Here is a 27,760-nt window from a genome sequence, read left to right as displayed (position 1 = left end):
ACCAGCCAAAATGCACATTGGCCTGTAAACAAGGGTCGAGAATAATTAAAAGTGGATAAAACACACAACCAGGAGATGGAAACCAAGTAGAGAATGGCAGAGCCCATGCCAGAAGACAAGAAACAGAAGGACTATAGTGACACAGAAGGACTTGTGTGAATGAAGGATCCTTTGCATTAATCAGCCCCGAAGCAAGAATGCCTACCCAGGTCTGACCCTGCTTTCTTACCAGCTCTCACCCATCTTAGAACACTCCTTTGGGTTCTTCTCCTTGGTACTGCAGGACTTTAGTGTTTATTTCTGCTCTGGTTTGTGTTTGGGAGGATGCGAGAGGAACAACCTATCCAAATCCTGCTCTAAATATTTTTTTTTTTCCCCTGAGTCTCCCACTCTGGGAAATACAGGCTTATTCACTTATTGATTGCAGCCACTTGGCATTAATTTAGCTGAGTCTCTTTGCAGCCTTCGGAGATCAAGCTGAACCTACCAGTTTGATTGACTGCCTGAGGACTTTTTCCCCTTGTTCAGCTTTATGCTGGTAACTGTCCTAACGGCTTCCTGCACTTGCTTCCATGAGCCCGTCCTAATCAAACCAAGAGGTGCAAGGCGGAATCACAATCCTGTGGTACACGAAATGAAGAGAACGCTTGCTGGGTTCCTAAATCTTGTTTAATTCGCAAGTTTTCACAGGTCTCCCTTGCCAGTTTACACCTTGTGAAAGATACTGGAAGAAGCCATGCTTCTTTTAGCTTTTATTACTAAATGTTTCCAGTGACAGGACCAAAAACCCAACAGCTGCATTTGGAGAGAACAGCTTTTCATGACACTTGCAGGGACACGTGCTGGCCCCGTGTATTACAGCGATACAGAAATAACCACCACCCCGATCTGATTCCAGCAAGAGCAGGTAGCCCATGCAGTTCAAAAGAAGAGGAGAAAGAGCTGCAAAACTGCTCCAGGCTTCTCACTTAAAGAGGTGTTAGGCCCCTCTGCCTAAATGAGAATTAAACTGATTAATCATGCACATTTAGCTACAGATTCCTTCAAGGCTAAGAGGAAAGCAAGAGAATACTCCCTGGCTTCTTCTAGCACGTCCAGTTGAAGAAAAGAGAATTACTGGTATTCCTTTCACTTTTCACAAAGCAATTTGCCAAATCTGCCAGGGCTACAAGTTGATTTAACATAGAAACTTCCCCAAGGGAGCTGGTAAACTGAGGAAGGCAACAATTTCAGGTAGTGACCATCACCATTACACTTCCCTCCATGGGAAGGTTCCGCCACTCTCAGCTACATGAAGTTATTTTCCATTTACATCACACATGCAGTGAAAGATGTGCATTCTTTATTCAGAATAAAACTTGCAGCTGCCTAGTATTTTCTCAGAAAGCACTTCTCTCCTCGACTGCACACAGAAACAGGATGGGGCAGCACCTTCCTCTTCCCCCTCTCCACAGTAACCAGCGAACTGACCCCCGTGGGAGTTTGGCTCATCGGTGACAGCACCAAGTGCCCGGCAGCTCAGTGGTTAACGCGTTAGAGCAAGTAATAATAGAGTGGCTCTGGCTCCTGAGAAGGAGGAGGCATAACTGGGCTTAAGAGGGGGCCCAGCGCACCTTAAACGTAATGAAAAATGGCTTTTCTGCTGACAGGCTGACATTTCAATACAATGTCAACAACATGTAAAGCACCTTCGCTCCCGTGTAACGGCATCCTTAATAAAGCTATTCACACCACAGACACTTCTGACTAATGGGGTGCTGCCTGGGATAAATAAAACTCCAAAGACTCACTAAAAATAGATTTCTCCTCCTTTTCTGGTAGCACTTGCCCCCTCTCTAAATTCACTTTGAAGCAAAGCTACCGTCACCTTTTTCTCCCAACTTTTCTGCCAGAAGATAAAACGGCTCTTTGCGTTTCAAATGCACGGCATTCGATAAAAGGAAACAAGGAGTTTTCTGCAAGCGTATGTGCATGTTTTCAGACATGAGCCCAGCATCGTCCCATCTCCCCCTCACTGCTGAAAGGCAGCCACCTCTGTGAGACAGACAGCAACGCCGCCAGCCAGCTTTCTGATCTGGGCTCTGCTTGATGCTGGAACAGCTCAACTTAAATCTGCTGTCCCTCTCCCCAAAGGAGTTAAACTCTGCCCAACTGGAAAATGCCAAGTGATGTCTGCCAACCACCACAGGCTCAAAGGCGAACGCTTGGACTTACGCCTGGCTGAAACACGAATGAGGATTAATGTGTCCCAGGAAGGGGGTATGAACCCCTGGGAACCAGGGCAAAGCCAAGTTTCCCAGTCCATGCCTCACCCTCTCTTAGAGGTACAAAAAAGCCCTCACAAACCCAGCAAAGCTGGGCTGTACTTTCAGACAAAGCCTCTGCTGGCGCCGTACACAATAGTTTCTGCATGTCACCTGCTCCCTGCGCACTTCGGGAAAATTTTGGTTTATGGTTCCCTGTAACTCTTCTGGAAGACCAAGTTCCTGCTCCGGACAGCAGCAAAGCTGCTGCTCTGAAGCTGCGTTTGTCTAATTAGGTTGTAGCAGCTCATTTCTCCTTCCTCAAACCTGCTCTCGAGTACCCCAAAGGACTTTCCAAGGTGTAAACTTTTGCTGGGAGAGATTCTCAGGCCCAATTAAACAGACCTACAGTGATTTTCAGACACGGCACACTGGAGTAGACCCAAGAGCCCCAGCTCACAGCGCCCCAAGACTTGCTCTCCGCAGACGTGCTCACGCCTCATGACCCTGGGTCTCAATCCCACTCCTCATAAGACCATCTACTGTTCCCTGTATTAATTTTTTTCCCCACTAGTTACAGCCCAGAAACAACCTCTCCTTAGAGCTGGGCTCTTTGTTCCCCTGTGTAAGAACAAAAGGTGCCCTCTCCTTGCACTGGCAGATCCCTGTTGCGCTGTCGGTAGAGCAGTCAGTGCTCTGAAATCCGCAGTTCTGCCGTCTCTGCCGGTGGGAAGACTCCCTCTGCTGTTCTAAACCAGCAGAAGGCCCGGGGCGACAACCCCTCACAGCACCCCCAAAGTTGGGAGCTGCACAGGATGTTTTCAAGTGGGTCAAGCTGACCTTCACAGTCAAAGAAATGTCCCTGTAGTCGGTCCAGCTCAGAGAGCAGCTTCCATCATCAGTGGGAAAAGCCAGAGCTGGCTTTGGATCTTGAAAAGTGGTGTTGATTTTTTTTTTTATTGGGATGAAAGAAAATATTGTGCTTAATTATCAAAGGAGCCGTCAAAGAATACAGACTGCAGAAAAAGAGGTAAGGGCTGATTTTAGCTTTCGGTTCCTATTCAAGCACATCTGCAGGTTGCTGCTGATCCTTTGGTGTCGCTTCAACACAGCTCTGTAGTTTATTTACTTTATAAAGTTTTTAGAGATAACTCAGCAGACAAAACCCAGCGTTATCAGCACATGAGCGCTGATGGATCAGGAACGCTCTGACATCCCGGTCAGAGTTCAGCTGTCTGCTGGGGACAAGCGTAGCGTGACCAGGGCTGAGAAAACCACATCGCAGGGCTGCGCTTCGTTTTTCAGAGGGGAAAAACCAACCCAACCAAGCGTTGGAACGATACTCCAGAGAGACTTTTCATTTGCTCCTCGAGATGAATTTTAATTCCAAGGCTCCCCTATGAAAAAAACAGCACAAATATAAGCATCAGGGAGGCTCCATGTGTATGCAGCACCCTGGTTATGATGTACAGCAGATTACCACATCAAGTCATGGGAGTACTTGTCACATTCAGGTGATTTCTATGTGCTTAGTAACATGTTATTTACTTGAACGTTGCTCCACAGATGTTTATAAGGTCTTTAGCAGAGCGCTGCAAGCTGACCTACCCCAATATATCCATTCTGTATATATTTCTGTACAAAACCGATGACCAGGTTAATACATTTGGACAAAAATCATGACTTTACCTCAGCAGGATTGCTTTCCTCCCACAGCCTTTTGCCACAGGGTATCGGCTTGGCCTGACACTGAGAATGACCAACCCATTTGGAGAAATGTGCTGTTGCATTCACACCCGTAGTGGCCACACACACATCACTTACAGCCCCCGACAATCCACGCCAACGAATTACCGCACTTTTAGCTTAGAGAAACTTCCTGGCTGTGCTGTGTAGTTTTCTGAGACAGGAAGGGAAGGTGGGTGGGAGAAAAATATAGGTTTATGTGTATTCTGGGGTGCGCTATTCCACTCCAGCTGTTTCACCAAGCAGACGTGGGGAGTGGCTGTGAGTGGGAGGGCTCCGGACCGCAGGTCTGGAGGGAAAGCGACCCCTCTGCAGCCCAACACTCACCTCACGTGGAAAGCTTCACCTGGTCAGCGCAGAGCAGGAAGGCGTTGACGTGGTCGCTGCAGTTCACGACGGAGGCCTGGTTCTCCTTCAGGCACTGCTCGAAGGCGGCAAATGGCTCCGCGCAGTCCCGGCGGATCTGCTGCACGATCGGGCTGCGAGACAACACCGGGCCCTCAGCTCCCGGGAGCCGCACGGCCCGAGCCCGCCAGGCCCAACCGGCCTCAGATCCAACCCGGTAGGCCCAGCCCCGGCCCCGGCCCCATCCCGCCCCTCCCGCACTCACTGCGCGGCGGCGCAGCGGGACATGCTGAGGCGGAGGCCGTGACAGTCGCGCTGCCAGGAGGCCGGGCTGGCGGCCACGCACCGCCCGTACTGCTCCATCTCGCTGCGGCAGTAACGTGCCGTGATCTCCAGGGCCGCCTGCCTGCGGGGAGACGGCGGGGTTAACACGGGGGGGGACAGAGCGGCCCGGTGCCCCGCCGCCCCCCACTCACATGCCGCCGCCGCCGCTGCCGGAGCCGCCGCTGTGCGCGTGCGCGGCCGCCGCTGGGCCGCTGTGCGCGTGCGTGACCACGCTCAGGCCGCTGTGCGCACGCGTCGAGCCGCACCCGGCGCATGCGCAGCTGCCAAACGCGGCGCTCGCGGTGTCACTGCGCAGGTGCGCGTCGCCCCCGCCGGAAGCGGAAGTGGGGAGTTGCGGTTTCTCAGAAGATGGCGGCGGCCGGTCCGGCTCCGGGTCCCGTGGACGAGCTGGTCTCGTCGGTGACGCTTTACCGCCGGCGGCCGCGGCTCCTCCACGGCACCATGCTGCCCTTCGTGGCGGGACTCTACCCGGCCTGGTTGTGGCTGTGGGGACCGCGCGTGTGGGCGGCATGGGGGGAGGCGGCGGCAGCGGCGGCGGCAACGACAACGTCGGAGGAGGAGGGCTCAAGAGCGGGCCCGGGCCCCGCGCCCCCCGAGGCCGCGTTGTTGGCTCTCGCCGCCATCGGTGTCGTCCATCTGCTGACGGCGCTCTCGGGGCTGTGGTCGGTGCACGCTCACTGTGCCCTCACCTGCGTCCGGGTGAGTCCCGAGGCTGCCGGTACCGCAGAGCCGCCTGCGCTGGAGCGTCCTCCGGTGCTGCCCCGAGCAGCGCGGGGAGGCTCCCGCCGCTCCCCGCGGGCTCTCCTGTCGTGTGAAGGCGCGGGGGCGTTCGGTTTCCTGGGTGTGGGTGTTTCATGCGACGTGGCAGAGCCGCATCAGCCACGTCAGGAAGCTTTGCGGGCGCGATGAGGGAGAGGGTGAGGGGCGCGAGGAGGCGCTTTGCGCGGAAACTCGTTGCCCTTTAGCTGGGCTTGGGCAGTGGCTGCTGGCAGTGGGGAAGGAGAGGTGTGTGCATCCGGCAGGCCCCAGCCCTGAAGCAGTGGTGGGGAGCCCAGCCATGTGTGTGCAGGGAGACAGCCTGGGATGAGTTCAGGGTGGGGGCCAACCGCCTTTGCTAGTGTCGATCATTTGTCTTTTGATAATGGACCAGCCGGTTGCCACTTTTGCAGTCACTGTTGTAACTGTGTCTTACTGACAGGTATATATATATATCTTAACTGCAAGTGTGGTACTGAATATACTTTCTTTGGTGGCAGGGTAGGATTTAGGGGCTGGATTGTGATAATTGGAATGTCTTTGATTCTCACAACGACTCCACAAAAGCACCTGGCCGCACCTTCCACGTGTTTTAGAGCGATCCAGCAAGGATTTCTCCCGACTTACGAAATTCAGGGTCTGTGATCCGCGTTACTTAGTGTATCTTGTTTGTGTTTCAGGAACCTTGTCCTAAGAAAGCCACATTGGCTAAAGTTGTGCCAACCCCAAATAACGGATCAGTAGAATTGGTGCCACTCCACAGAGACCAGGTAAGGATACGGCTGTCGGGAGCAGAACTGGCATTTGTCATGTGCCAGGGAGCTGCCACATCGTGCTGTCAGCCTGCAGTTTATTAGCTTTTAACTTAAATAATTAGGGAAAAATCAGCTGTGGTCGGTCAAAAATGGGGATGTTAAAGGTGGCATGGTGTTTCCTGGGGTGTTTACCACAAGCAGAATCGTACAATAGCTAGAGATATAAGGGGCTGGGGTTTCTTTCCTTCTTCAAGCTACATTATGTGTGGAGTGAAGCCTTTGGCATGTATTTAGTTGATTGTTTTTTATCCCCCTCTCTGCAGGGTGAGGATGGGCAGGAGGCTCTTTCCTTTGAGTTTCAAAAAATCAAATACTCATATGAGATAGATGGCAAGAAACAGTTTCTTCCTGTAGCTTTTCCAGTGGAACATCCCCTTTGTTACTACCAGAATGCCCGAGGCTATCAGGAGGACAAAGATATCCGAGCTGCTGAGAAGAAATACGGTACAAACAAGTAAGTTTTCCAGGTGCAGGTCTCTCTCTGCTGAAGTGTGTCAGGAACAACAGTGTTGAACCACAGTCCTAGTCCTGTTTTTTACATTTCAATTACTCGTGGCACTTGATTCAAATTCCTTTAAAGACAGGGAACAGTATTGGACCAAGGGGTTTTCTCCAGGGTGGGCTACAGATGGAAATAAATTGCATTTAAGAAATTAAGTGTAACAAAGGGATTGAAAAGAGGGAGAGAGTATGTGGACATTCTGGAGTACAGCCTGATCTGACACCAGAGGCTGCAGGTGGCTTTTGGGTTGGGCTTTTGCTGAGAATCTGGAATGTTGAGGTTCATAAGGATTCATTTCTTTCCCAGGGCTGAGATGGTGGTACCAGAGTTCTTGGAACTCTTTAAAGAAAGAGCTACAGCTCCATTCTTCGTCTTTCAGGTAAAATGAACAAAGGAAAAGAGCTGTAAATACTTCTCCCTGTTAATAAATGACAGAATTCCTTACAGTCCTGGCTTGAGAGCCACAAAGCAGCTTTCTGAAATCAGGAGTAGGTGCTGTTCTTACACTGTAGTATTGATTTTACTTCTGGGAGTGACCCTGCCTCTCTCTAAAGACTTACTGTGATTTTCTGTTTTTCTGACTTCCTACAATTAAAAGTGTACCAAGTTAGCTTTAAAAAATCATAATTCCTAGAACTTGAAGGCTTTTGTTTTTCAAGGGAGATGAGAACGACGTTGCTGTCATGTTCTCCTCACAGGTGTTCTGTGTGGGTTTGTGGTGCCTGGATGAATACTGGTATTACAGTGTTTTCACCCTCTCCATGTTGGTCGCGTTTGAAGCTTCTCTGGTCCAGCAGCAAATGAGGAACATGTCGGAGATTCGAAAAATGGGGAACAAGCCATATATGATCCAGGTAATCGGAACCAGAGAGAGTTGCGCATGAAGTTTTCGATGTAGCTGTTCTTTAGTTGACCTGGTCTTGTTCCTTTTTCCCATCCTTTTTCTCTGATCCTTTTCTGGCACATGCAGGGCTTCTCAAAGTGTTGTTTTTTTTATTCTACAGGTTTACAGAAACCGCAAGTGGCGCCCCATTTCCAGTGATGAGATTATTCCAGGGGATATCGTTTCCATTGGTAATGACTTGCGTGATGGTTGTAATCAAAAGCTTGTTTAAAATCAGATTCCTTCCGGTCCGTTAAGTTGTGCAGTGAGAATTAGACCTAAAAATCTCACGGTTTTGGTTGGGTGCTTTTGAGGACTTTGATCTGCCTTTGTCACAATTCAAGGGTCCAAGAGATTAATCTTGGCCTGGATCTCTTGGACCTGATAGCTGTCTGGAGGAAAGCTAAATACTTAAATAAATTGCCCTCAGATTCTTCAGATTATGAAGACAAAGAGTTCCCTTCCTCCTGACAATATCTTCCTAGAATGGAAGGGGGAAGGGCAGATACCTCTTTTCAACCCTGCTCTCCTTTTTAAGGTTGTATTACCCCAGGATGTGGTGCCACTCTTTGAAGCCTGAATGGCAATAAGAACTGAGTGACTTGATTTTAAACTTTCCTGGTCTCAGTAGAGACCTAATAACCTTCAAACCCTTTAGTTCTCAGCAGTGCTGAGTGGGTATGTGCTGGGCTGGGCTTGGCACCCCACAGTCGGTTTGAAGCTTTAGGAGTCTCCTGTACCTCAGCCAAACTGAAGGAGAGCTGGGTGCCAGAAAATAGCCACAGAATAGTCACTCCTGCCTTTGAGGAGCTTCTCAGGTTTAATGTATTAATTACAGGCCGATCTCCTCATGAAAATCTAGTGCCGTGTGATGTGCTGCTGTTACGTGGAAGGTGTATTGTGGATGAAGCCATGCTGACCGGAGAGTCTGTGCCACAGATGAAGGTCTGTGTAAAATGTCCTCTGCTGTCCCTTTGTTGCAACCTGGAAAAGTTAAAACATTGGAAGCACTGCAGCAAATTAGTCTCTTTGTGTGAACACTGGCCTGGGCAACCTGGTCTCTCTGTTACCGGCTCCCTCTCAGTGATTGATGGTCTCTGGTAAATGAGAAACAGAAATGTCTGTTTTGTCTGGCGAGGGCTCCAGCCTTTGGGTCTGAACTCCGCTGTGTGGGCCTGGCATCACCCTCCTACACATTCCCCAGTCTGGATTCCTTTGGCCGGGTTGAGGTGGGAGGAGGAACAAGTGTAAAGCACTTCAAAAGCCTGAATCTTCCTTTTTTTTTGTGCCAGTGGATGACTTAAAAATGATAAAGTAATGCTTGCAGAGCCTCCCTCACTGAATTCGGTGTGCCAAGGGTGAACTAGTCCCCTGAAAGCAGAATTTCCACAGATGGCAGGCTCTAAACTGAGGCTGATCGGGAGCCGAATGGTGTGTTGAGGTCTAGATTCAGTGCAGGCCACCTGTGGGTGAAGTGAAGCTGAGAGCATCTCGTGGGCTAAGAACAGAGAGGAGCGCTTGGAGGTTACTTGTTGATAGGTGGGAGTCTGAGACCTGGCCGTTGTCCCGCAGGAGCCCGTGGAGGATCTCAGTCCCGAGCACGTCTTGGACATGCAGACCGACTCCCGGTTACACATCATCTTCGGGGGAACCAAAGTGGTGCAGCACATCCCGCCCCAAAAAGCCAGCACGGGACTGAAACGTAGGTACCTGCACAGATGCCCTCGGCGAGGGCGTGTCGTGCGCTCACGGGTTTATTTCAAACAGCTCGATGTGACTTTTGGAGGATTTGTTGAGTTAATTCTCCTTGGCCCTGTCGCTAATGATTTACTGTCATTATTAGACTTCTGTGATATTCTATTAAAGTTGACTGTGTCCCCTTGTAAGTGAGAGGAGGGTGTAGCTTCAAGTGTTTTCTGTCTGTGAAAAGCCTGTAAAAGATTTCCAGTAAGCTTATTGTCTTCATTCCTGCTCCTGTTGCAGCTGTGGATAACGGGTGTGTGGCGTATGCTCTGAGAACCGGCTTCAACACCTCCCAGGTAAGGTGTGAATGTGACTTCTCACCTCTGTCGTGTTGGTGGTGTTGGTTGTGTTGCTCAGCGCTTCGCTGGAGGGAAATCCTTGGGAAGTACAGCCGTGGGAAAATAGAAATCAGGGCGTTAGAATGACTTGTGTGTCTGGAAGAGGAATAAATAAGGTTGGTCTCTTCTCCGGGTGTGAGATAAGCAGTCTGATGTTTGATGCAGAAGCCCGGAGTCAGGATTTGGGGTTCCTGTTGTGGCTGCCCGCACGATGTGTATACTACAGCTCCTGGTTATCCCCGTTTCTGTAAAGATAATTGTTGGGAAGGGGCATTTGAAGGTCTTTGTAGAGACTGGAGATGTGAACATGAGCTTTTTCAATTGCAAATTGAAGACTGCTTCAAAGAAATCATCAACTTAAGCGGCTTAGCAATGAGTTTGGGGCTTTTAACAGTTAATTGCGGGTGACTGTAAGCTGCTGCCTATTAAGATCACAGAAGATGGAATAATTTTCAGGCTCTGGCACCAAGACACCAGAGTGCCATTTTAAAATTGGGTTTCATGCGTATTTTTAACAAACTGCTGCATGCTGCAGAGATGGCTTCTTGCACTGAAGGCTGTTCTTCTCAGGGGAAATTGCTACGTACAATCCTCTTTGGGGTGAAGAGAGTGACAGCCAATAACTTAGAGACCTTCATTTTCATCCTGTTCCTGCTGGTCTTTGCCATTGCTGCTGCAGCATACGTCTGGATCGAAGGTGAGATTTCTTCTTGCCTCTTCCAGGTCTCTACACAGGACTTGTACCAAAGCTTGTGGGAAGGACAGTTGACGTAATTTCTGAGAGTTACAATAGCTGGGTTGGGCTGCGCCGGTGTTTCAGTGTAGGGGCCCACACTGCATTCTGGATGCTTTTCTTGCCCTCCCACAGCCCTTCCTAGGTAGGTGAGCTTCTTTGGGGTGCTCATCTTAGTTCTGTGGGGCATGCAGTCCGAGGATGAGGAGATACACAGCTCTCCTGTCTCGTTTCTAGGCACGAAGGATCCCAGCAGGAACCGTTACAAGCTCTTCCTGGAATGTACCTTAATACTGACTTCGGTCGTTCCGCCTGAACTTCCCATCGAGCTCTCGCTGGCTGTCAACACCTCCCTCATCGCCTTGGCCAAGCTCTGTAAGTACCAAACCTAAACACAAAACCAAAACTAGGACTAGTTTCTTGTGCCTGGAACTGTGAGGAAATGAGTGTGAAAATTCTGTAGTGTCCTCAGTTTCTGCACAGTGACAGTGTGGGGTTTGGAGCTGATGTATGAGGGAGATTTAAACCCCAAAGAACTTGGGGGTTGTGTGCTTTGAAGTGGGTCCTAAATCAAGTGTAGGAGGGAAGTGGGTGCTCAACACTCCTGGTGTTCTGTGCTGAGCAGGTTCCTGTAGGAACTAGGGAGGTCGGTGACTTCTCCGTTGCACTACGTCACTGCTGCTCGGTGGCTGTTCTGGTATCAAATGCCCCAGAAATTCAGAATGGGGAGTTTTGGGTTAATTAACTATCAGAGCACCGTGTCGATAGCTCCTGTCTTGTGGTTAAGCCCCTGAGCACCATGTCCTGGCTTCATTGTAGCTGATTGCTCACAGAATTTCCTCCCCTCTCTTCCAGATGTGTACTGTACAGAGCCCTTCCGCATCCCCTTTGCAGGCAAAGTTCAAGTTTGCTGTTTTGACAAAACCGGCACGTTAACCAGCGACCACCTTGTAGTGAGAGGAGTAGCTGGGCTCAGGTGGGTTCTGGGTGATTTTTGTGATGTGCTTTGCTGTGGTCTGGGCTTCGGGCACTGCAGGAACCCCTCAGGCACGAGTGCAATCCCATTCCAGTGGGGAAGAGAAGATGATCAGGGATTCAGAGAGTGAAAAAAGTGAAAGGAGAGAGGGTCATTGGTCTCTGGCAACGACTATGGGCTCAGGATTTGGGAATTTGATTGTCCTGGGGGGGTTCTTGCATAGGGGTTTTGTGTAACAGATCTTTGCTGCTGCTCCTCGCAGTAGCGTCCTGCCTTCTTGTTCCGCTGCCATAACGAAGTGCGCGCGGAGGCTTGATCCTGCAGCAGAGAGACATCCGAGTCCTTCGATTCTACAGTTACTTAGATGTGTCAGTTCAGGCCTCTACCTCGAGCGTTCTGCTTGAACTGAGTTTGCTTTGGGGGACTGGCAGAAGCGACGGGCTCTGGCACCGCTTGCAGTTGAGACAGCGCCAGATTTCCTATGGCTTTGATCTCACCATGAGAAGCTCTTCTGTTTACTGTATTAGAGTAGGAATTTTTGGCTGGGAAAAATTCCAGAATTTGTCTTGAGATAATGCAAACGGGTCTGTTAACATGGGCAGTCTTTTTTATGCTGCAGGGATGGGAAGGAAGTGACACCCGTGTCTGACATTCCTGTAGAGACCCACCGAGCGATCGCTACGTGCCACTCACTTGTGCAGCTGGATGACGGGACGCTGGTGGGAGACCCCCTGGAGAAGGCGATGCTGACGGCTGTGGACTGGACCCTGACCAAAGGTAAAACTCGTTTCCAGCTCCTCCCTGGTTGATACCTGAGCTGGGGAGTGTTTTTTTCTTTGTGGGGGTGACGGTGATAAGACTGGTTTTGTCAGTTCTGAGTGTGACGTTCTCTAGTCTGTGGAGATGTCCTGTGCCTCATGCCAGCTTTCTGCAAGGAGTGAATTCCATCTGGTGTGATCCCAGGAACTGGTTTGGGGCAGTGGAAATCCTTGTCCTGCACGTTTGAGGGATGACAAATAGGAGCTGAGTCCGTTCTCAGGACGGCGGGTGCTGCGTTCTGCAGCTGCCACGCTCCGGTTGGCGTCTTCTGGTTCTGACGGCGCAGTAAAATCAGGGGGTGACTCGTGCAGGTCGTGGTAGTGAAAACATCACAGTGTGGGTTTTAGAGCAGTCTCTCCAGAGGCTTTCTGCTCTGCTTTCTTGTCTTTCACACACAGAAGTAACTACAGTAGAAATCGTCCAGAAATATTGCATACATATCCCACTGAAACCCACGCTGTTGCGGGGTTTGTTTCTGGATTTTTACCTGGGATGATAATATATCCTATAAATGTACCTTCAACCTGCTGCACAGCTGTTCACACTAACACACAGAAGTGTTTTGATCGGTTGTGTCCCTTAATTCATGAGACTTTCCAGCTTGTGTGCTTGTATCTAGAGAGGAAATTCATATGATCTCGGTGACCTGTGGGTTCCTCTGGGACCTGAAGGGCGGGATGTTGCTTTTGATACCGAGAAACCTTTCAGGATTTCCTGATCTGTTTGTTTCCAGATGAGAAAGTTTTCCCCAGAAGTATTAAAACTCAGGGACTGAAAATTCACCAGCGCTTTCATTTTGCCAGTGCCCTGAAAAGAATGTCTGTCTTGGCGTCGTACGAGAAGATCGGCTCGACTGATCTGTGTTACATTGCAGCTGTGAAAGGGGCCCCAGAGACGCTGCACAAAATGGTGAGCGCATCTCTCAAGGGGAGGAAGGGCCTTCTCTAGCCCCTGTGCTCGTCCCTGTGCTCCTCTGCTTGTCCCTGCCCACTCTGGAACATGAATGATGTAGGGATTTCATCCTGCAACACGGGACAGTGAGCCCAGGCCTGGAAACAAACTCCACTGGGGAGTTTCAGTCTAATCCCAGTGAGATCTGAATATCTCACCATACGCACTCCTGGCCCTGTTGCTAAATCCAAGGTCTAAATCTGGGGGATCTCATTTTGCCCATGATGGTGAGGGACCCTCCCAAAGGTGCCTCTTTTCCCCTGTCTGCATAATTCATGTGAAATGCTGAAATATGCTACTGAATTATGTTTGAAACTGTGTTAATACGATGCTTTTCCCCACACCTTCTCTAGTTGTCTCAGTGCCCAAGCAACTATCATGCTGTCCACACGGAAATTTCACACGAGGGGGCAAGAGTGCTGGCCCTGGGCTACAAAGAACTGGGGCACCTCACTCACCAGCAGGTACATCTGTCAGCGTAAGCCTTGAAATCGAGCTCCTGGTAAAGGAAACAGAGCAGGGTTGGGGAAGTGGGGGGTCTCTTTTGGGATGTGGTTGCCCAAAGCTGCTGTAATCGTGTTGTTTTTATGATCTGGGTCTTCTGGGAAGATCACAGCCGCTGCTTTGTGCTCCCAGCTTTGAATTTCTGTGCATTATTGCTCAATACTTCACAGAATCACAGAATCATCTAGTTTGGAAAAGACCTTGAAGACCATCTAGTCCAACTTGTGTTTCCCTGTTTGTAAAGCAGGGTCAATTCTTTCCTTGTAACAACTGAAGAGGCTTAGCACTGAACTTCATAGCTCTGAACCTGGTTTTACGTGGAGATGGGCACGTTTAATTCTTTTCAGGGCTGGTTTTGTGGAGCTTTGTGCCAAAGAAGCTTCTCTGGAGCAGCTGGGGATGGTCCAGGGTTGCTCTGTGCATCTCAGAGCACTGGTTGTGTTTCTGGAGATGCTTTGATTGTGAGGCAGCACCCGCTGGAAAACAGAATTGCTGCTACAGAGCAGCAGCTAACACTCCGTGTGCTGATTTGCTTTGGCAGGTGCGAGAGATGAAGCGTGAAGCTTTGGAGTGTGATCTTAAATTTGTTGGATTCATTGTGGTTTCCTGCCCTCTCAAAGCTGACTCCAAATCTGTCATCAGGGAGATCCAGAATGCTTCACACCACGTAAGCGTCAGCAGCAGCCTCGCCATGGTGCTTGGGGTGGGGAGTTTTCGTACCGAGAGCCTTTGTGGAGCAAGGGCAAAGGCTTCCCCGAGGTTGGAGCAGGGAGACCTTGGGGATATGATGTTATTTTTGCGGTGGGATTTGCCCTGACCCAGAGAGAAAAGCCTTTCTGCAGGGTGCTGCATCAAGCTGCATCTCCCAGGGAATGTCACTGGCATCCAGGCCAGGCAGGAGCGTTCTCGGTGTAAAGGAGACTCGCCGCGAAGTGCCTCTTGCCTCCCCACAACTGATTTTTGACCCCTCTAACTTTCTCCTCAGGTAGTGATGATAACAGGAGACAATCCTCTCACTGCCTGCCACGTGGCCCGGGAGCTGCACTTCCTCCAGAGAGAGCACACCCTCATTCTGCAGCCTCCTGTGAGCAAAGGTGAGTGGTCCCTTGCAGGAAACTCTCCTGGGTTTTGGAGGGTGACAGCCGAAGGCCTGCCAGGGCATTGTATCGGAGTTAGCCACGTGCTCTGAGCGCTGCTGCTTGGTGCTGATAATGGGGACGGCTCACTTTCTAGATAACCCGCTGTTCGGTGTCCCTCTCTTCTCGGGCTTGGAGTACTTTGCAAGCTCCGTGCATTCCTCTGCTCTGAAACCAAGGTGTCTGAGCACTAAAATAAAAAAAAACAGCAGCAGCTTGAAGGTCTCCTGGCTGTGCAGGTTCAGAGGCCATCCAGGGAATCGGAGCCGTGTCGCTGGCTGCGGGGAAGGAGGGAGGATCCACGTAAAGACTGTCCCTAGACGGGAGGCGGGCACGTCGCTGTGAGAAGTCGAGAGCCTCGTGCCCATAACGCTGAGGGGCTGCAGACACGGGGAGCAGCGTCTGTTGGGTGTTTGGGAGCGTGGCGGAGAGCCAGACGCCTCGGCTGTGCTCGTGTTGAGCTCGTGCCTCTCTTTGCAGGCTGCAGCTGGCAGTGGCAGTCGATCGCTGGCGCTGTCGTGCTCCCAGACTCACCAGCCTCCTTGCGAGAGCTGACGCAGCGCTACGACCTGTGCGTGACTGGGGAAGGGCTCTCTCACCTACAGGCTGCCAACAGGCAGCAGCTGCTGAAGCTCATTCCGCACATCCAGGTGTTCGCCAGAGTGGTGCCGAAGCAGAAGGTGAGAGATTTCAGCTGCTGATAAACCCTATCTTTAGCAGGGCTCACGTAGTGCCATGTAGAAATTACAGAATCCCAGAATCATTCAGGTTGGAAAAGACCCTTGGGGTCATCGAGTCCAGCCGTCGGCCCTACCCTTCAAAGTTCTGCCCTACACCACATCCCCCCAACATCTCATCTAAACAACCCTTAAACAGATCCAGGGATGGTGACTCCACCACTCTTTCTGTGAAAAAAAATTAGCACATAATTAATGCTAAAGCTGTTTTCAACAAAGTGGTGTAGCCTCTTCTGATACCTGCACTGGCAGGCAGCAAGAACTATTGCTCAGGACGTGCCACGTTGTTACTCTAAAGTGTCCTGAGCCCGTTGGCCTCTTCTGGCTCTAAAACAGATCCCGCAGGTGAAGCTTTTGGAGTCTGGGGGTGATGCCAGCGAGCTCCCGCAGGAGACAAGCACTTGGCCGAGCCGTGTCGCCCAGAGCAGACGGCCGCCAGTTCTCACGGCGCCTTTCTTTGTGCAGGAGTTTGTCATTACCACTTTGAAGAGCCTGGGCTACGTCACGCTGATGTGTGGGGATGGGACCAACGACGTCGGGGCTCTGAAACACGCAGATGTGGGTGAGTCCGCAGCAGGGCTCTCGCCTGTTCCCCTGTCTGAGTTTGGCTGGTGTTCCGAAACACAAACCCAGTGTTTCCCTGGTTTTTGAGGGCTGGGATTCACAGAATCACATAATCATCTCAGTTGGAAAAGCCCTTGAAGCTCCTCCAGCCCCACCATGAACCTCACCCTGACCGTTCCCAACCCCACCAGATCCCTCAGCGCTGGGTCAACCCGACTCTTCAACCCCTCCAGGGATGGGGACTCCCCCCCTGCCCTGGGCAGCCCATTCCAACGCCCAACAGCCCCTTCTGGACAGAAATCCTTCCGAAGAGCCAGTCTGACCCTGCCCTGGCGCAGCTTGAGGCCATTCCCTCTTGTCCTGGCGCTGGTCCCTTGGCTCAAGAGACTCCTCCCCCCTCTCTGCACCCTCCTTTCAGGGAGTTGCAGAGGGCCATGAGGTCTCCCCTCAGCCTCCTCTTCTCCAGACTAAACCCCCCCAGTTCCCTCAGCCGCTCCCCATCAGACCTGTGCTCCAGACCCTGCACCAGCTCCGTTGCCCTTCTCTGGCCACACTCGAGTCATTCAATGGCCTTTTTGGGGTGAGGGGCCCAAAACTGAACCCCCTCATCAAGGGGCGGCCTCACCAGCGCCAAGCACAGGGGTCAGATCCCTTCCTTGTCCCTGCTGGCCACACTATATGATCTTTGGTGGCATAAACCAACGTAAAGAAGAAGGATCTCTGTGCTCGTGGGATACACGCTGTGCGCGCCCCAGCAGGCATCAGGAATTGGCTGCAAACACATTTTCCTGGAAGAAAGATTCTTCCTAATTATTTTTTTTTCTAAGCTTTACTTCAGCAGTCTCTGAAGTCCCAGCGTAACTAGCCTGCCCGCCTGACTCCTGGTGTAAATACCATTGGGATTCCTACTTTGGGGAAATGCTCTGCCGACAAAGGGATTTACAGCCCTTTTTCCCTGTTTTTACGCTCTTCCAGGAGTGGCACTGCTGGCAAACGCTCCCGAGAGACTGCCCGAACGGAAGAAGAGAACTCGCGATGGGCCCGGCGATGGGCGCCCGGCGCTGCCGGCGGTGGGGAGCGGGAGCGTGAAGCCCACCTCCCGTGGTGCCAAGCACAGGGTCATGTCCCAGAGAGAGGAACAGCTGGCCATACAGAGGGTTGGTAACTAAATTTAAAAGCCTGTTAACTTATTCTTGCTCTTTGCTCCTCCTCTGGTTTACTGCTAATTCATGAGGACTGGAAATGGCAGGATGTACTGGGAAATAACCAGCTTTTCTGCTGCTTATCCTCTGCCCAAATCCGTTCTGTTTCAGAAAGTGCTTCTTTTCCAGCCGGCCTTCGAGCTCATGCTGCGAGCACAGAGGCTTCTCAGCCTCACCTTGGAGCAGGGCTGTGGGAGATCATCCTTGATCCGGGTTGTGCTAACAAGGTTTCTCTTCCTGCCTGCAGGAGCGGATCAGTCAGGTCCTGAAGGATTTGGAAGAGGAGCGGGTACCGGTTGTGAAGTTGGGGGATGCCAGCATCGCGGCGCCCTTCACCTCCAAGCTCTCCTCCATTCAGTGCAGTAAGTGCCTGGCAGGAGCTGAGCAGCTGCTCTGTACCTCCCTGTGCTGTAATAATCTCGATTTGAAAGGAGCCCAAACTGAGGGGGTGGGCTGGGGAGAAGTGCCCCCACACCCCTGGCTTTGCCAGCTCTTCTGGGGGAGCAGCCCCACGGGGGTTCCTCGGGTGGGGACACGAGCAGTGCGTGTGTTTGCTTCCCTCTGTTCTGCCTCAGAAAAGGAGAGGACTGAGGGACAAAGCCCCAGAACCTTTGTTTTGTTTCCAAACGCTGCTTCCTCTTGCTCCTCAGTCTGCCACGTGATCAAGCAAGGTCGTTGCACGCTAGTGACAACGCTGCAAATGTTCAAGATCCTCGCCCTGAACGCCCTGATCCTTGCTTACAGCCAGAGTGTCCTCTACTTGGAAGGGGTGAAGTTCAGTGACTTTCAGGCAACTCTGCAGGGTCTGCTGTTGGCTGGCTGCTTCCTTTTCATCTCCAGGTCGAAGGTGAGGGCAGGGAAATGCGTTGGCACGGCGGCTGGTTGATATCAGTCATATCAGGGTTACTGGAGTGCCTCTCTCCCCCCCAAAAAGGTGTTTATTTTGAGAAGTTAACAGTCCACAGTGCTGGAGGGGGTGGGGTTTGTGTTCCCCGGGGTTTGGGAGGCTCCTGAGGCCAGCGCATGCGTACGGGAGCATCTTGTGATGGCAGGGTGGCGGCTTGGTGCGGTGACAGGAGCTGGTGGGAAGGATAATGCAGATAAATGGTTCAGTTGAGGCCGTTACAGCAGCTGAGCTGCGAGTCTCCTGTACGGGCAAAGTGGAATTCTTCTGGCTGTTTCCTGAGAGAAACACAAATAGTGGTTGGATTCTGCTGGAAAACTGATTAAAACTCAAGTCTATGTCTGATTTTTCTCCCCCAGCCTCTGAAGACACTTTCCAAGGAGCGCCCACTGCCCAACATCTTTAACCTCTACACGGTGCTGACGGTGCTGCTGCAGTTCCTGGTGCATTTCCTCAGCCTCGTGTACCTGTACCGCGGGGCCCAGGCGCGCAGCGACTCCAAGTAAGCGTCTCTTCCTCCAATACCGGAATGTTTTCTCCCAGTTACTGCTGAGCAGGAGGGTGGAGAGAGGCCTCCCTCGCCACAGCGCTCTTTCTGTGAATGCTTTATCGAGCACGCCAAGCGTGAGGAGTTAAATGTGTTAGATGTGTCCAAAAACCAGGCTTGAGTTGTACCTGGAGCGCGTCGGGGATGTGATGGAACCGGTGGGAATATGGTCTGTGAAACGTTGTGCTTCCCGTGTCTGCTCTCCCCACGCTGGGAGGGAAAAGGGCGATAGAAGTAACACCAATGAAGTGGATTAGTGGGAAGTTAGAAAGAAAAAACGCACCAAAACTGATTTTTTTCCACTTTTGTGAAAAAGAACCCAATGATTACCTGCGCTTGCAGCGTCTGCAGCTGCTGTGCAAGCACGTTTGTTCGAGAACAAACTGTTACTGCCCAACAAAACTTAAATAAAGTGGGGGCAGCGGGGCCGCGTGAGGGCAGCTGAACCTTCCTGGTGGTTCTGCGTTGGCCCCGCTGATCTCCGGCTTTGTTCTCTTTTAGGCAGGAGGAGTTTGTGGATCTGTACAAGGAGTTTGAGCCCAGCCTTGTGAACAGCACCGTCTACATCATGTCAATGGCAATGCAGATGGCCACCTTTGTCATCAACTACAAGGCAAGCCGTGTTTAAGTCGCATCTCCTGCGGCGGTTTTGTAATTAAGATGCAATAATTCCAACCAAGATGTTCTCTAATCACAAACTGCATTTTGTCAGTGCTCGGCGGGGAAAAACTCCCTCTTTTTGCACCAAGTTGGACTGAGCTGAGTGTCCCAAAGCGTGTCAGGAATTGTCCCCTAGTCGGAACCTCTGCTCACAGTTTCTCCTGCTGTGTTTCAGGGCCATCCTTTCATGGAGAGTCTACGGGAGAACAAGCCGTTGCTGTGGAGCATTGTCCTCTCAGGCCTGGCCATCGTGGGCCTTCTCACGGGCTCTTCACCGGAATTCAACGAACAGTTTGGCTTGGTCGAAATCCCCGCTGAGGTGAGCAGGCAGCGCTTCCCACGCCCACTGGATTCTGCACGCAGGGAGAAGAGTCTGAGCCTCTCCTGGAGGAATCTTAAGGTTTTTAGCAGAATGTTAGGCAGGATGGGCTGCCCTGGCCCTGGCAGGGTTCAAGGCCAGGTTGGATGGGGCTTTGGGCAACTGGGCTGGTGGAAGGTGGCTGTGCCTGGGGCAAGGGGGTGGCACTGGATGTGCTTTAAGGTCCTTCCAACCCAAACTGTTCTGTGATTCTATGACATGGACCTGCTTGAGCAGGCCCCAAAAATGGTCAGAGGATGGACACCTCTGCTGTGAGGATGGGCTGAGGGTGTTCAGCCTGGAGAAGAGCAGGCTCCGGGGAGACCTCAGAGCGGCCTCCCAGGACTTAAAGGGGGCTTATAATGAAGACAGGGACAGACTTTTCCACTGGACCTGGAGCCGTGGGACAAGGGGGATGGGTTTAAACTAAAAAAAGGGGAGATTTAGACTAGATCTAAGGAAGGAATTCTCCGTGCTGAGGGCGGGAGCCCCTGGCACAGGCTGCCCAGAGCAGCGGGTGATGCCCCGGCCCCGTGAGCACCCTGGGCGGGGGGAAGGGGTCCCTGTGTGGGGCAGGATTGGGGTAGATAATCTTTAAAAGTCCCTCCAACCCAACCCAGCCTCTGCTTCCATGATTTTCTTACATTTAGCAATTGTTACAGCACACTGTGAAAGGAAGTTCAAGGTCTAGTTCAGGAGTTGCTGCAGAGGCCGACAAGAGGCTTTTTGGTGGGGACAGAGTGACTGAAGAGGGGAAGGAGAGGGACTAATGGGTTGTGTGTCTCTTCCTAGTTCAAGATGGTGATCACGGAAGTGTTGCTGGCTGACTTCTTCCTCGCCTTGTTAGTGGACCGAGTTCTTCAGTTTCTGCTGGGCAGTGCAAAACTTAAAGTGCCTTCCTGAAACGGAGTGCGAGGTCCTCGCCCCCGGCAGCGCTACACGAAGGAGAGCACCCAGCGCCGCGTTCTGCCATCACAAGAACCATCCTTAATTCTTCTGACAGTAACTCTGATCCCGTTCCGAAACGGGCGTGGGGAAGCTTTGTTCCAAACATGTGGAAATCACCTCTGTGAAACAAGACCTGACTTTTTAATGTTTCCAGGACGTACCACCAACCGGCAGGAGTTTTGTACTGCCCTCACGTTTCAGGAAACGTTTACAGAATTTGGTAACTAAAATCAGAATCGATGTATTTTGAAAGGTGTTTGGAACTTCCTTTGTGGGGCTGAAAGCTTTGTGGTGTTTTTAATAAGACAGGGGGACCAAGTGCAGGAGTAAGAACAGCAACACCCGAGAGGTGAGGCCGAGGGGGGAGTTCCTACACCCCAGAAACACCCTCGCAGGAGGTTACGCTCAGAATAAAGAGTTGTAGCGTTGACGAAGCGTGGGAGAACACCCCCTGCCAAGAACTTCATTGTGCTGCTGCACATACCAACCCTCGAGCCCTGTATTTCAAAACCATTACAAAAATATTTTGGCAGCTGAGAAGAGAAACACATTTATTTTTCTCCTTAAGCAGTTTCTGTAATCAGATATCGATTGCAGTTTAATCAGAGAGAGAGAGAGGAGCTTGGCCCCGCCGCAGTTTACGTCCTCAAGGTAGACTCCGGCGCTAACAAACACCGGGCGGGAGCCTGGCAGCCGCCGTCCTTTCGACTACAAAAGCGTAATTGTACTGAAAACAAAACAGAAGTGGTCAGGACACAGGGAGGCAGAACACGACCGCTCTGTGCCCCAAAAGCCTGACCAAAGCAGCCCGCTTACCTCCTCCTCGATGTCAGCAAGTGACTTAACGTTCAGGTTGGCAAGGATAGCCTAAAAAAAGACAAATATTTCTAGTTAAGACTAGTTAGGAGGTAGGACTGGAACAGCAGCTTAAAGGAAGACTCACGTTACTGCCAGAACTGAGCTTGCTTTCAAATCTGGGGTGTAGGGTGAAAGGCACTCCGTCCATGGCTGGGAAGAGAAGGGGGAGAGGCTTTAGGAAGAGCCAGGAGCTGCTCTGAAAACACACAATTATTTAATAATTGCTGCCTAAAGCAGATAAGCCACCTTAGCCCCCAGAGAAGAGTTTGAGCAAGAGGTCAGTGCTGGTTTAACTCAAGCAAGGGATAACTTTCAGAAGTCTTTAAGAAACCCCTCCTCTCAGAATTCAGCTTGAGTCTTTCAAGGGGAAAAACTGCAGAAACAGTTGTGTAGGAACCAGCTCTGAGCTTATTTTTATTTCGAAAGTTCCCCTCAAGTAGGGTGGGCCTCGCTTTGTGCATTTGATGGGAGATGGAGAAACAATTTACCCGAGAGGCCGTAGATGTTGGTGGCGTCGTAGAGAGCTTCGTGCTGAGCAGCACGTCTGACGCTGCAGCGGGGGCCGGGTGACCTGGAGCAGAGCAGAGTAATTAATGCAGCCCCTAATGAGCCCCAGGCCAGGGGAAGGGGAAGCAGGAGGCAGCCCCAGCGCTCACGGGGGTTTAGTCCCAGTTCAGGTAAGACTGTGAGGAAGAAAAATAATCATTGAGTGTGTTTGTACCTGGGGTCTGAGTCGGGGGCCTGGAGCGAGAGCTGCTTCAGGCCAGCGCTGATCGTCCGCGGCCTGGGGACGGGCTGGGGGCTGGAGTGCAGAACTGGCCCTTTTTTACACCAGAGGGCGAAATTCCCTATTTCCCTGGAAAAAAAAACCAATAAAGAACTGGAGGGGGTTTGGGTGCGCAGGGCAGCGGCGAGCGCTGGGGGGCGGGCAGGGCCCCCTACCCTATTTTCAGGTGCTGGGGGAGGGCTCTGCTCTTGCTGCTCAGCTGGAGGGCGAGCAGGGCCATCCCGGCGGCCTCCGGCGGCACCAGCTTCACGTACACCCGCTTCTTCCGGGAGAGACCGGGCCCTGCGGGGGGGAGGCGGGCGGCAGGACCGGGCACCGTAACGGCGCCCGGCTGGTCTCCCCTGCCGCCCCGGGAAGGAATTGGGGGGGCACTTACGAGGCTCCGGGAACTCTGAGGCGCGGGTGTAGCCGGCGGGCTGAGGGCTCCGGTCGCTCAACACCTGCACGTCGGTCACCACGGGCGCCTGGAGGGGACGGGGCGGGACCTCGGCACCGGGACGGGGCACGGGCCCCCCCCTTCGGTAACCCCCGGTGGGGGTGTGTGTTCCCCCCCCCCCCCCGCCCCGCACCTGGGCTCCGCCGCGGCTCACGCACAGGTACCCGCCGCCCTTGTGCCCGAAGCCTTTGCCCAGGTTGGCGGCCGCGCCCTCCACGGTAACGGTGATCTGCGGGCACGGAGAGCGTCAGGCGGCGGCGGCGGGACCGGGCGGCGGCGCCTCCTCCCTCCGCCGCGGTCCCCCCCCCCCCCTCAACGCCTACCACGGTCCAGCCGGCGGGGGCCGCCTCGGGCGCGGCGGCCAAGCCCACCCCGGTGAGCGGCGTCTCCTCCGCCGCCATGGCCGCCGCTTCCGGCCCCGGAAGTAGCGGAGCCCCGCCCCCTCCCCGTTGCTGCGCAACGATTGGACGGCGCAAGCGACGGGCGGCGATGATTGGCTGGCGCGTTCTGAGCGATGGGCGCGGCAACCAATAAGCGGCGATAAACCCCCAGGGGGGGATTCAAAGGCGGAAGCGCGGGGGAACCGGGCGCCGGGCCGGTACCGGGCTCCTCCCGCCTTTATTGTGAGAGCACCGGCGGCGCGGCCCGCACCCCCCGCCCCGCTCAGCCCTCCGGCGGCGGCATCTTCCTCGGCGGAGCGGCGAGGAGCTTGCGCACAGGGGAGTTCTCCAGCCGCTGGAAGCTCCTGGCGGCTGCAACGGGGGAGAAAACACCCGTTAATCCCCGTTAACGACCCCCACAGAGGCTTCGACCCACCCCCCCCCCCCCGAGGGCCTCCCGCTTACCGAGCTGCTCTGACAGGCGCCGCAGGTACTGCCGGCTGTCCTCGCTGAAGGTCTGCAGCAGCTTCACCGCTTGCTGGAGCTCGTCCAGCTGCAAAACCAAAGCAAAGCATTCAATCTCCAAAAATTTAAAAAAAAAAAAAGACCAAAAATCGCTCAATCCCTACAGGGGAGAATATTTTCCCCAGCTCACCACAAGCTCCAGGCACCTCAAAACCTGCCCCTGCTCGTCCAGGATCTGCTGGTAGTTGGGTTTGGTGCCCAGGACGTGGGCCTGGGACGTCTGGAGGTCGCTGAGGGGCTCGGCCTGGCCCTGAGTCCGCCTGCCCTCCTCCAGCCGCCTGCAAGACCGTCAGGGAGCCCTTAAATCGGCTTTTTTAACCACCAAACAGTAGGAAAAGGGGGGAGGAACAATCCCAACCTGGCCATTTCTTCAGCACTTTCCTGGTGGTGCAGCAAGAGCCGATCCCAGGCCTGACATTCGGCAGCGAACCTGCAGAGTGGGAGTGGGGAGGGGGCTGTAAGCCCAGAGCGAAAGAATTAAATAACCCCTCAAAAGAATTAAATACCCCCCAATTAAATGCTCCCCCAAAAGAATTAAATACCCCCCCAGATTTAAATACCCCCCCGAATTAAATACACCCCTCCCAAGAATTAAATACCCCTCCCCAGAATTAAATAACCCCAAAGAATACCCCCCCAAGAATTAAATAACCCCCCCAAAGAATTAAATACCCCCAAAGAATTAAATACACCCCCCCCAAGAATACCGCCCCCAGAATTAGATACCCCCCCCAAGAATTAAATAACCTCTCCAAGAATTGAACCACACCCCCCCCGAGAATTAAATACCACCCCCCACCTCTAGGAAGAGGTGTCCACGCCCGTGGCGGGGTTGCCCCTCGGGCCGCGCCGGCGGCCGCTCCTACCTGGCGCTGTATTCCTTCACTTGGGCCACTGAGTCTTCCAAAGCCGCGTCCAGTAGAGCCCTGAAGCACAGACCCAGCCTCAGCACGGCGCAGGGACATACATACCACGTCTCCACACGTTCCACAGGTGGCTCACACGAGCTGCTCAGTGTGTAAGTGTTTAGAACTGCAGGATGTACAAAAGTCTCCTCCATAACGGTAACACCCCTCTGAGCATTCACTGTGCTGCTGGTCCAGTGACCCCAGCCCCAAAAATCCTTGTAGCCACCAGCAACGGGGTTTCTCTGCAAATTTAGACTGGGCAGGTCATAAAGCAAAACCAGAAAAACAGAATCATGGGATGGGGTGGCGTTGGGGAGGACCTTAAAGATGGTGCTCAGAGCCCCCTGAATGGCCTCGGGGCATTGCCCGCTGCTCTGGGCAGCCTGTGCCAGGGGCTCCCGCCCTCAGCGCGAAGAATTTCCTCCTCAGATCTAGTCTAAATCTCTCTTTTTTTAGCTTAAATCCATTCCTCCTCACCCTATCTCTGATCAAGAGTCCCTCCCCCTCTTTCCTGTAGCCCCCTGCAGCACTGGGAGGCCACTCTAAGGTGTCCCCAGAGCCTTCTCCTCCGCCGGCTGAACACCCCCACCCCAACCGTTCCATCGTTCTACAATACCATCACTTCTTTCCCATTTCAAAGTTTCACCCCGCTAAAATCTCCGGCACACCTGCCCGTCAGCCTTTCCTCACCACTTCTGCTGTAGTTGCCTGGAAGAGGGAAGCCAGCTCACTCAAATCTTCAGAAAAACCCAGAGCATTTTGGCACTGCTGGGGTAGGAGGGTTTATGCTGGCAGAGGGCTCCTTGTACGTGGCAGGAGATGAATTTAGTGTCCAGGCGACCCCTTTCTCCCCCAAAAGCGAGACGACTCCCTGCTTACGCTCCACGAGGGACGAGCTCAGCCAGTCCTTACCCGTTAGGGTCTTCTACGCAGCTCTTCAGCGTTCCATCTCTTTTCAACTTCTGCAGGTATCGCTTCAGGTCTTCTGAAAGCAAGCGTGCTGGAGATGAAGACAAAATAAAGTGGGATTAAAACACCACTTGGAAAATTAGTAATACTGAGAAACGAAGCTGTTCCCTGACCTGCAGATACTGCTCCGATTCCTTATCGGATGGTGTCCTAGTTACTGCTTAGACTCTTTCTAAAGGAATAATCTCATCTCCGTGGCCACGGTTTACTTTACCCATTTGCCTTCCCTCACAGAAACTGTGGTCACGTGCAGCATCTTAAAAACATCACTCGTGTATTTTTACCTGCACCCACCCCTTCTAGAAAACAGTTTGTTCCATTTTGAGGATAATAGGGAAGAACAGGTATTTTTAAGTTGAGGATTACCCTTGCTGACACACAGACCACACCTTACCGTTAGCTTTGAAAGCCTCGGGGCTAAAGCCCTCCGTCTGCTTCAAGACGTGTTCAAGCTTCTGTGCAGAAAACTAAAAGAAGATGGAAAAAAAGGTCTTAGCACCCTTTCCTGAGCTTGTGACAAAGCTTGTGGGAGGATTTGTTACAGAACGAGGAGTCCTTCCTTCCCCAGCCCGTATTCCACAGCTCAGTTATACAAATCAGAACACATGTTTAGTGGCAGAAGGAAGGCAAGAGAACAATTCACTAAAAGAGAGGATCTTACCTGGAAACTGGACAACAACAGCACAGAAAGCCGGTCAGTCTCTGGCAGATCCAGGCTAATTGATTTGCTTAATTCTGAAAAAACAGAACAAAATTGTTTAAGAACAATTACATTCACACCAAGCTACAAACAGCTGAAATGTTCTGGAAAGACACTAAAAGCTGTTGTTGTACAGGAGTGCAGTTTGCAGAGTATGGAAGGAGCAAGGGAAAGAGGAAGAAACAAAGTTCCTACCAAGGAAAAGTCACGCTTAAGGCTCAACTGTAGAAATAAAAAGGCAGAGACAACAAACCACTGGTCTGCAGAAGCCGTTAGTGCAGCATCTCCTTCTAACTTCAAGTACCTGGACCTCTGAGGCCACCACCAACACGGATGTCAGCGGTGTTTGGAATAACACAATGATGCTGCAACCACCCTCAAGGTGGCACAAACAAAATTAAATTTCAACTTGCTGCAGGCTGCCCGACAAGTTTCTCAGGAGAGCTTGATAAAGGGGAGAAGCGGAGCACGTACCGGTGACATCCTGGTGAAAGGGAGGCAGAGATTTTCGCTGTTTTGTCCCCTTCAGGCTGGAACGACACCAAGAGCGACGCTTGTCTTGAGGAGTGCTGCTGAGCAGTGTCGGGGACAAGGTAAAGGAACTCGGGGTACGGTCTTTCCTGGGACTGCTTCTCCAGGGGGACAGCCTCTTGGGACTAGGTCTGAGGGGGCTTTTCCTAAGGTTGGGACTTTCCTGGGATCTTTTCCTCATAGCTGCTGGGGGACTATTCTTGCTAACAGGAGGTACGCCAGGTGGCTTTAGGAACTGCTCACGATCCGCTTTTTTCTCTCCAGGGTCAAGATCTGAGAAAAACAGATATAATCGACCCCTTAGCAGGGTAAAAAGAAAGGAAAGGGCGTTTTCCAGGGATTTCAAAGCACTGAACCTGGTCTTTGCGCTTTGCTTACTAGCTCGGAGCCACAGCAGCGCTGAGGTGCGATGGCTGGATCGCAGCTTCGCAGCCTCCTAAGACCGCCGGTGCCTCCGGTTCTCCCTTCCAGCACGGAGATCCTCCACCCGGGCCCCGGGCCGGCCCCCACCGGGGCAGGGCACAGCTGGGGGAGGTTCTGCCCGGCACTCCCCAGCCCTCCCCGCTCCCAGACCCGCCGCCCCTCGCTGCCCGCCCTTACCTGACACTCCACCTTCAGCCGCGGGACAGGCTCCCCCGGAGGAACGCTGAGGGGGAAAAACGGTTACGAGGCTGGCAGCGCGGCCCCCTCCGCCGAGCCGGGCCCTCCCCACAGCGCTCACCTCCTCCTCCGACCCGCCAGACGGCCCCGGTGGGGCGGCGGCCGGCCCGCAGCTCCCCGCCGCCCCGCAGCCCCTCGCCGGTCGCTCCGCCATGACGGGCCCGCAGCGGGCGCAGGCGCGCGGAATGGCGGGAAGGCGCCCTCAGGCCGGCGCATGCGCAGAGCCCGCCGCGCCCCTCCCGCCCTCCCCT

At 52.8% G+C, this 27,760-nt stretch overlaps 4 protein-coding genes across 7 annotated transcripts; 1 reads left to right on the top strand and 3 right to left on the bottom strand.

The window, feature by feature from the left end:
• Positions 1–651: 651 nt before the first annotated feature.
• Positions 652–5,550, bottom strand: CHCHD5 (coiled-coil-helix-coiled-coil-helix domain containing 5). Of its 2 annotated transcripts, none has more exons than XM_074810774.1 (4): positions 5,369–5,550; positions 4,600–4,740; positions 4,317–4,468; positions 652–3,640 (listed from the first exon to the last, which is right to left on the bottom strand). In XM_074810774.1, the coding sequence occupies exons 1-3, from the start codon at positions 5,533–5,535 to the stop codon at positions 4,318–4,320; spliced, it is 459 nt and encodes a 152-aa protein (XP_074666875.1). In that variant the 5' UTR covers positions 5,536–5,550; the 3' UTR covers positions 652–3,640; position 4,317. The 2 variants fall into 2 exon arrangements, with proteins under 2 accessions (XP_074666875.1, XP_074666876.1); XM_074810775.1 differs by lacking the exon at positions 5,369–5,550 and adding an exon at positions 4,811–4,856.
• ATP13A1 (ATPase 13A1) lies at positions 5,009–21,007 on the top strand. Its single transcript, XM_074810773.1, has 26 exons — positions 5,009–5,378; positions 6,116–6,205; positions 6,514–6,704; positions 7,059–7,131; positions 7,451–7,606; positions 7,757–7,826; positions 8,474–8,580; positions 9,208–9,337; positions 9,619–9,674; positions 10,287–10,413; positions 10,687–10,824; positions 11,305–11,425; positions 12,045–12,202; positions 12,978–13,153; positions 13,549–13,659; positions 14,241–14,366; positions 14,685–14,793; positions 15,316–15,515; positions 16,038–16,134; positions 17,112–17,293; positions 17,586–17,700; positions 17,989–18,185; positions 18,602–18,744; positions 19,291–19,402; positions 19,625–19,768; positions 20,600–21,007. The coding sequence occupies exons 1-26, from the start codon at positions 5,028–5,030 to the stop codon at positions 20,708–20,710; spliced, it is 3,591 nt and encodes a 1,196-aa protein (XP_074666874.1). The 5' UTR covers positions 5,009–5,027; the 3' UTR covers positions 20,711–21,007.
• Positions 21,008–21,279: 272 nt separating this feature from the next.
• MVB12A (multivesicular body subunit 12A) lies at positions 21,280–23,373 on the bottom strand. Its single transcript, XM_074810772.1, has 9 exons — positions 23,160–23,373; positions 22,970–23,065; positions 22,777–22,864; positions 22,556–22,682; positions 22,335–22,469; positions 22,102–22,184; positions 21,699–21,763; positions 21,572–21,622; positions 21,280–21,482 (listed from the first exon to the last, which is right to left on the bottom strand). Exons 1-9 carry the CDS (start codon positions 23,235–23,237, stop codon positions 21,420–21,422), a joined length of 786 nt encoding a protein of 261 aa, XP_074666873.1. The 5' UTR covers positions 23,238–23,373; the 3' UTR covers positions 21,280–21,419.
• A 22-nt stretch (positions 23,374–23,395) lies between these two features.
• DSN1 (DSN1 component of MIS12 kinetochore complex) lies at positions 23,396–27,703 on the bottom strand. 3 transcript variants are annotated; one of them, XM_074810770.1, is made up of 11 exons: positions 27,571–27,703; positions 27,450–27,495; positions 26,793–27,122; positions 26,280–26,353; positions 26,013–26,085; positions 25,562–25,649; positions 24,608–24,667; positions 24,100–24,171; positions 23,872–24,019; positions 23,682–23,769; positions 23,396–23,588 (listed from the first exon to the last, which is right to left on the bottom strand). In XM_074810770.1, exons 1-11 carry the CDS (start codon positions 27,661–27,663, stop codon positions 23,500–23,502), a joined length of 1,161 nt encoding a protein of 386 aa, XP_074666871.1. In that variant the 5' UTR covers positions 27,664–27,703; the 3' UTR covers positions 23,396–23,499. The 3 variants fall into 3 exon arrangements, with proteins under 3 accessions (XP_074666871.1, XP_074666870.1, XP_074666872.1); XM_074810769.1 differs by having other exon boundaries at positions 27,450–27,678; XM_074810771.1 differs by lacking the exons at positions 27,450–27,495; positions 27,571–27,703 and adding an exon at positions 27,228–27,396.
• Positions 27,704–27,760: the final 57 nt, after the last annotated feature.

Source organism: Strix aluco, chromosome 38 (genome assembly GCF_031877795.1).
Source record: "Strix aluco isolate bStrAlu1 chromosome 38, bStrAlu1.hap1, whole genome shotgun sequence".
NCBI classification, from domain to species: domain Eukaryota; kingdom Metazoa; phylum Chordata; class Aves; order Strigiformes; family Strigidae; genus Strix; species Strix aluco.
This window is presented reverse-complemented; position numbering and strand designations above follow the sequence as displayed.

Coding starts and splice junctions, on each gene's coding strand:
- MVB12A (XM_074810772.1), bottom strand. CDS start 23,237: ATGGCGGCGGAGGAGACGCCGCTCACCGGGGTGGGCTTGGCCGCCGCG. Junction 22,470..22,555: donor CCCCAGCACCTGAAAATAGG/GTAGGGGGCCCT, acceptor TTTTTTTTCCAG/GGAAATAGGGAATTTCGCCC. Junction 21,623..21,698: donor AGCTCAGTTCTGGCAGTAAC/GTGAGTCTTCCT, acceptor GTCTTTTTTTAG/GCTATCCTTGCCAACCTGAA.
- DSN1 (XM_074810769.1), bottom strand. CDS start 27,663: ATGGCGGAGCGACCGGCGAGGGGCTGCGGGGCGGCGGGGAGCTGCGGG. Junction 24,020..24,099: donor AGTGCTGAAGAAATGGCCAG/GTTGGGATTGTT, acceptor ACGGTCTTGCAG/GCGGCTGGAGGAGGGCAGGC. Junction 23,770..23,871: donor TGAGGTGCCTGGAGCTTGTG/GTGAGCTGGGGA, acceptor TTGGTTTTGCAG/CTGGACGAGCTCCAGCAAGC.
- ATP13A1 (XM_074810773.1), top strand. CDS start 5,028: ATGGCGGCGGCCGGTCCGGCTCCGGGTCCCGTGGACGAGCTGGTCTCG. Junction 14,794..15,315: donor GCAGCCTCCTGTGAGCAAAG/GTGAGTGGTCCC, acceptor CTCTCTTTGCAG/GCTGCAGCTGGCAGTGGCAG. Junction 19,769..20,599: donor TGGTCGAAATCCCCGCTGAG/GTGAGCAGGCAG, acceptor GTCTCTTCCTAG/TTCAAGATGGTGATCACGGA.
- CHCHD5 (XM_074810774.1), bottom strand. CDS start 5,535: ATGAAACACCCACACCCAGGAAACCGAACGCCCCCGCGCCTTCACACG. Junction 4,741..5,368: donor CGGGACTCACCCGGACGCAG/GTGAGGGCACAG, acceptor GTCTCCCCGCAG/GCAGGCGGCCCTGGAGATCA. Junction 4,469..4,599: donor TCCCGCTGCGCCGCCGCGCA/GTGAGTGCGGGA, acceptor GTTGTCTCGCAG/CCCGATCGTGCAGCAGATCC.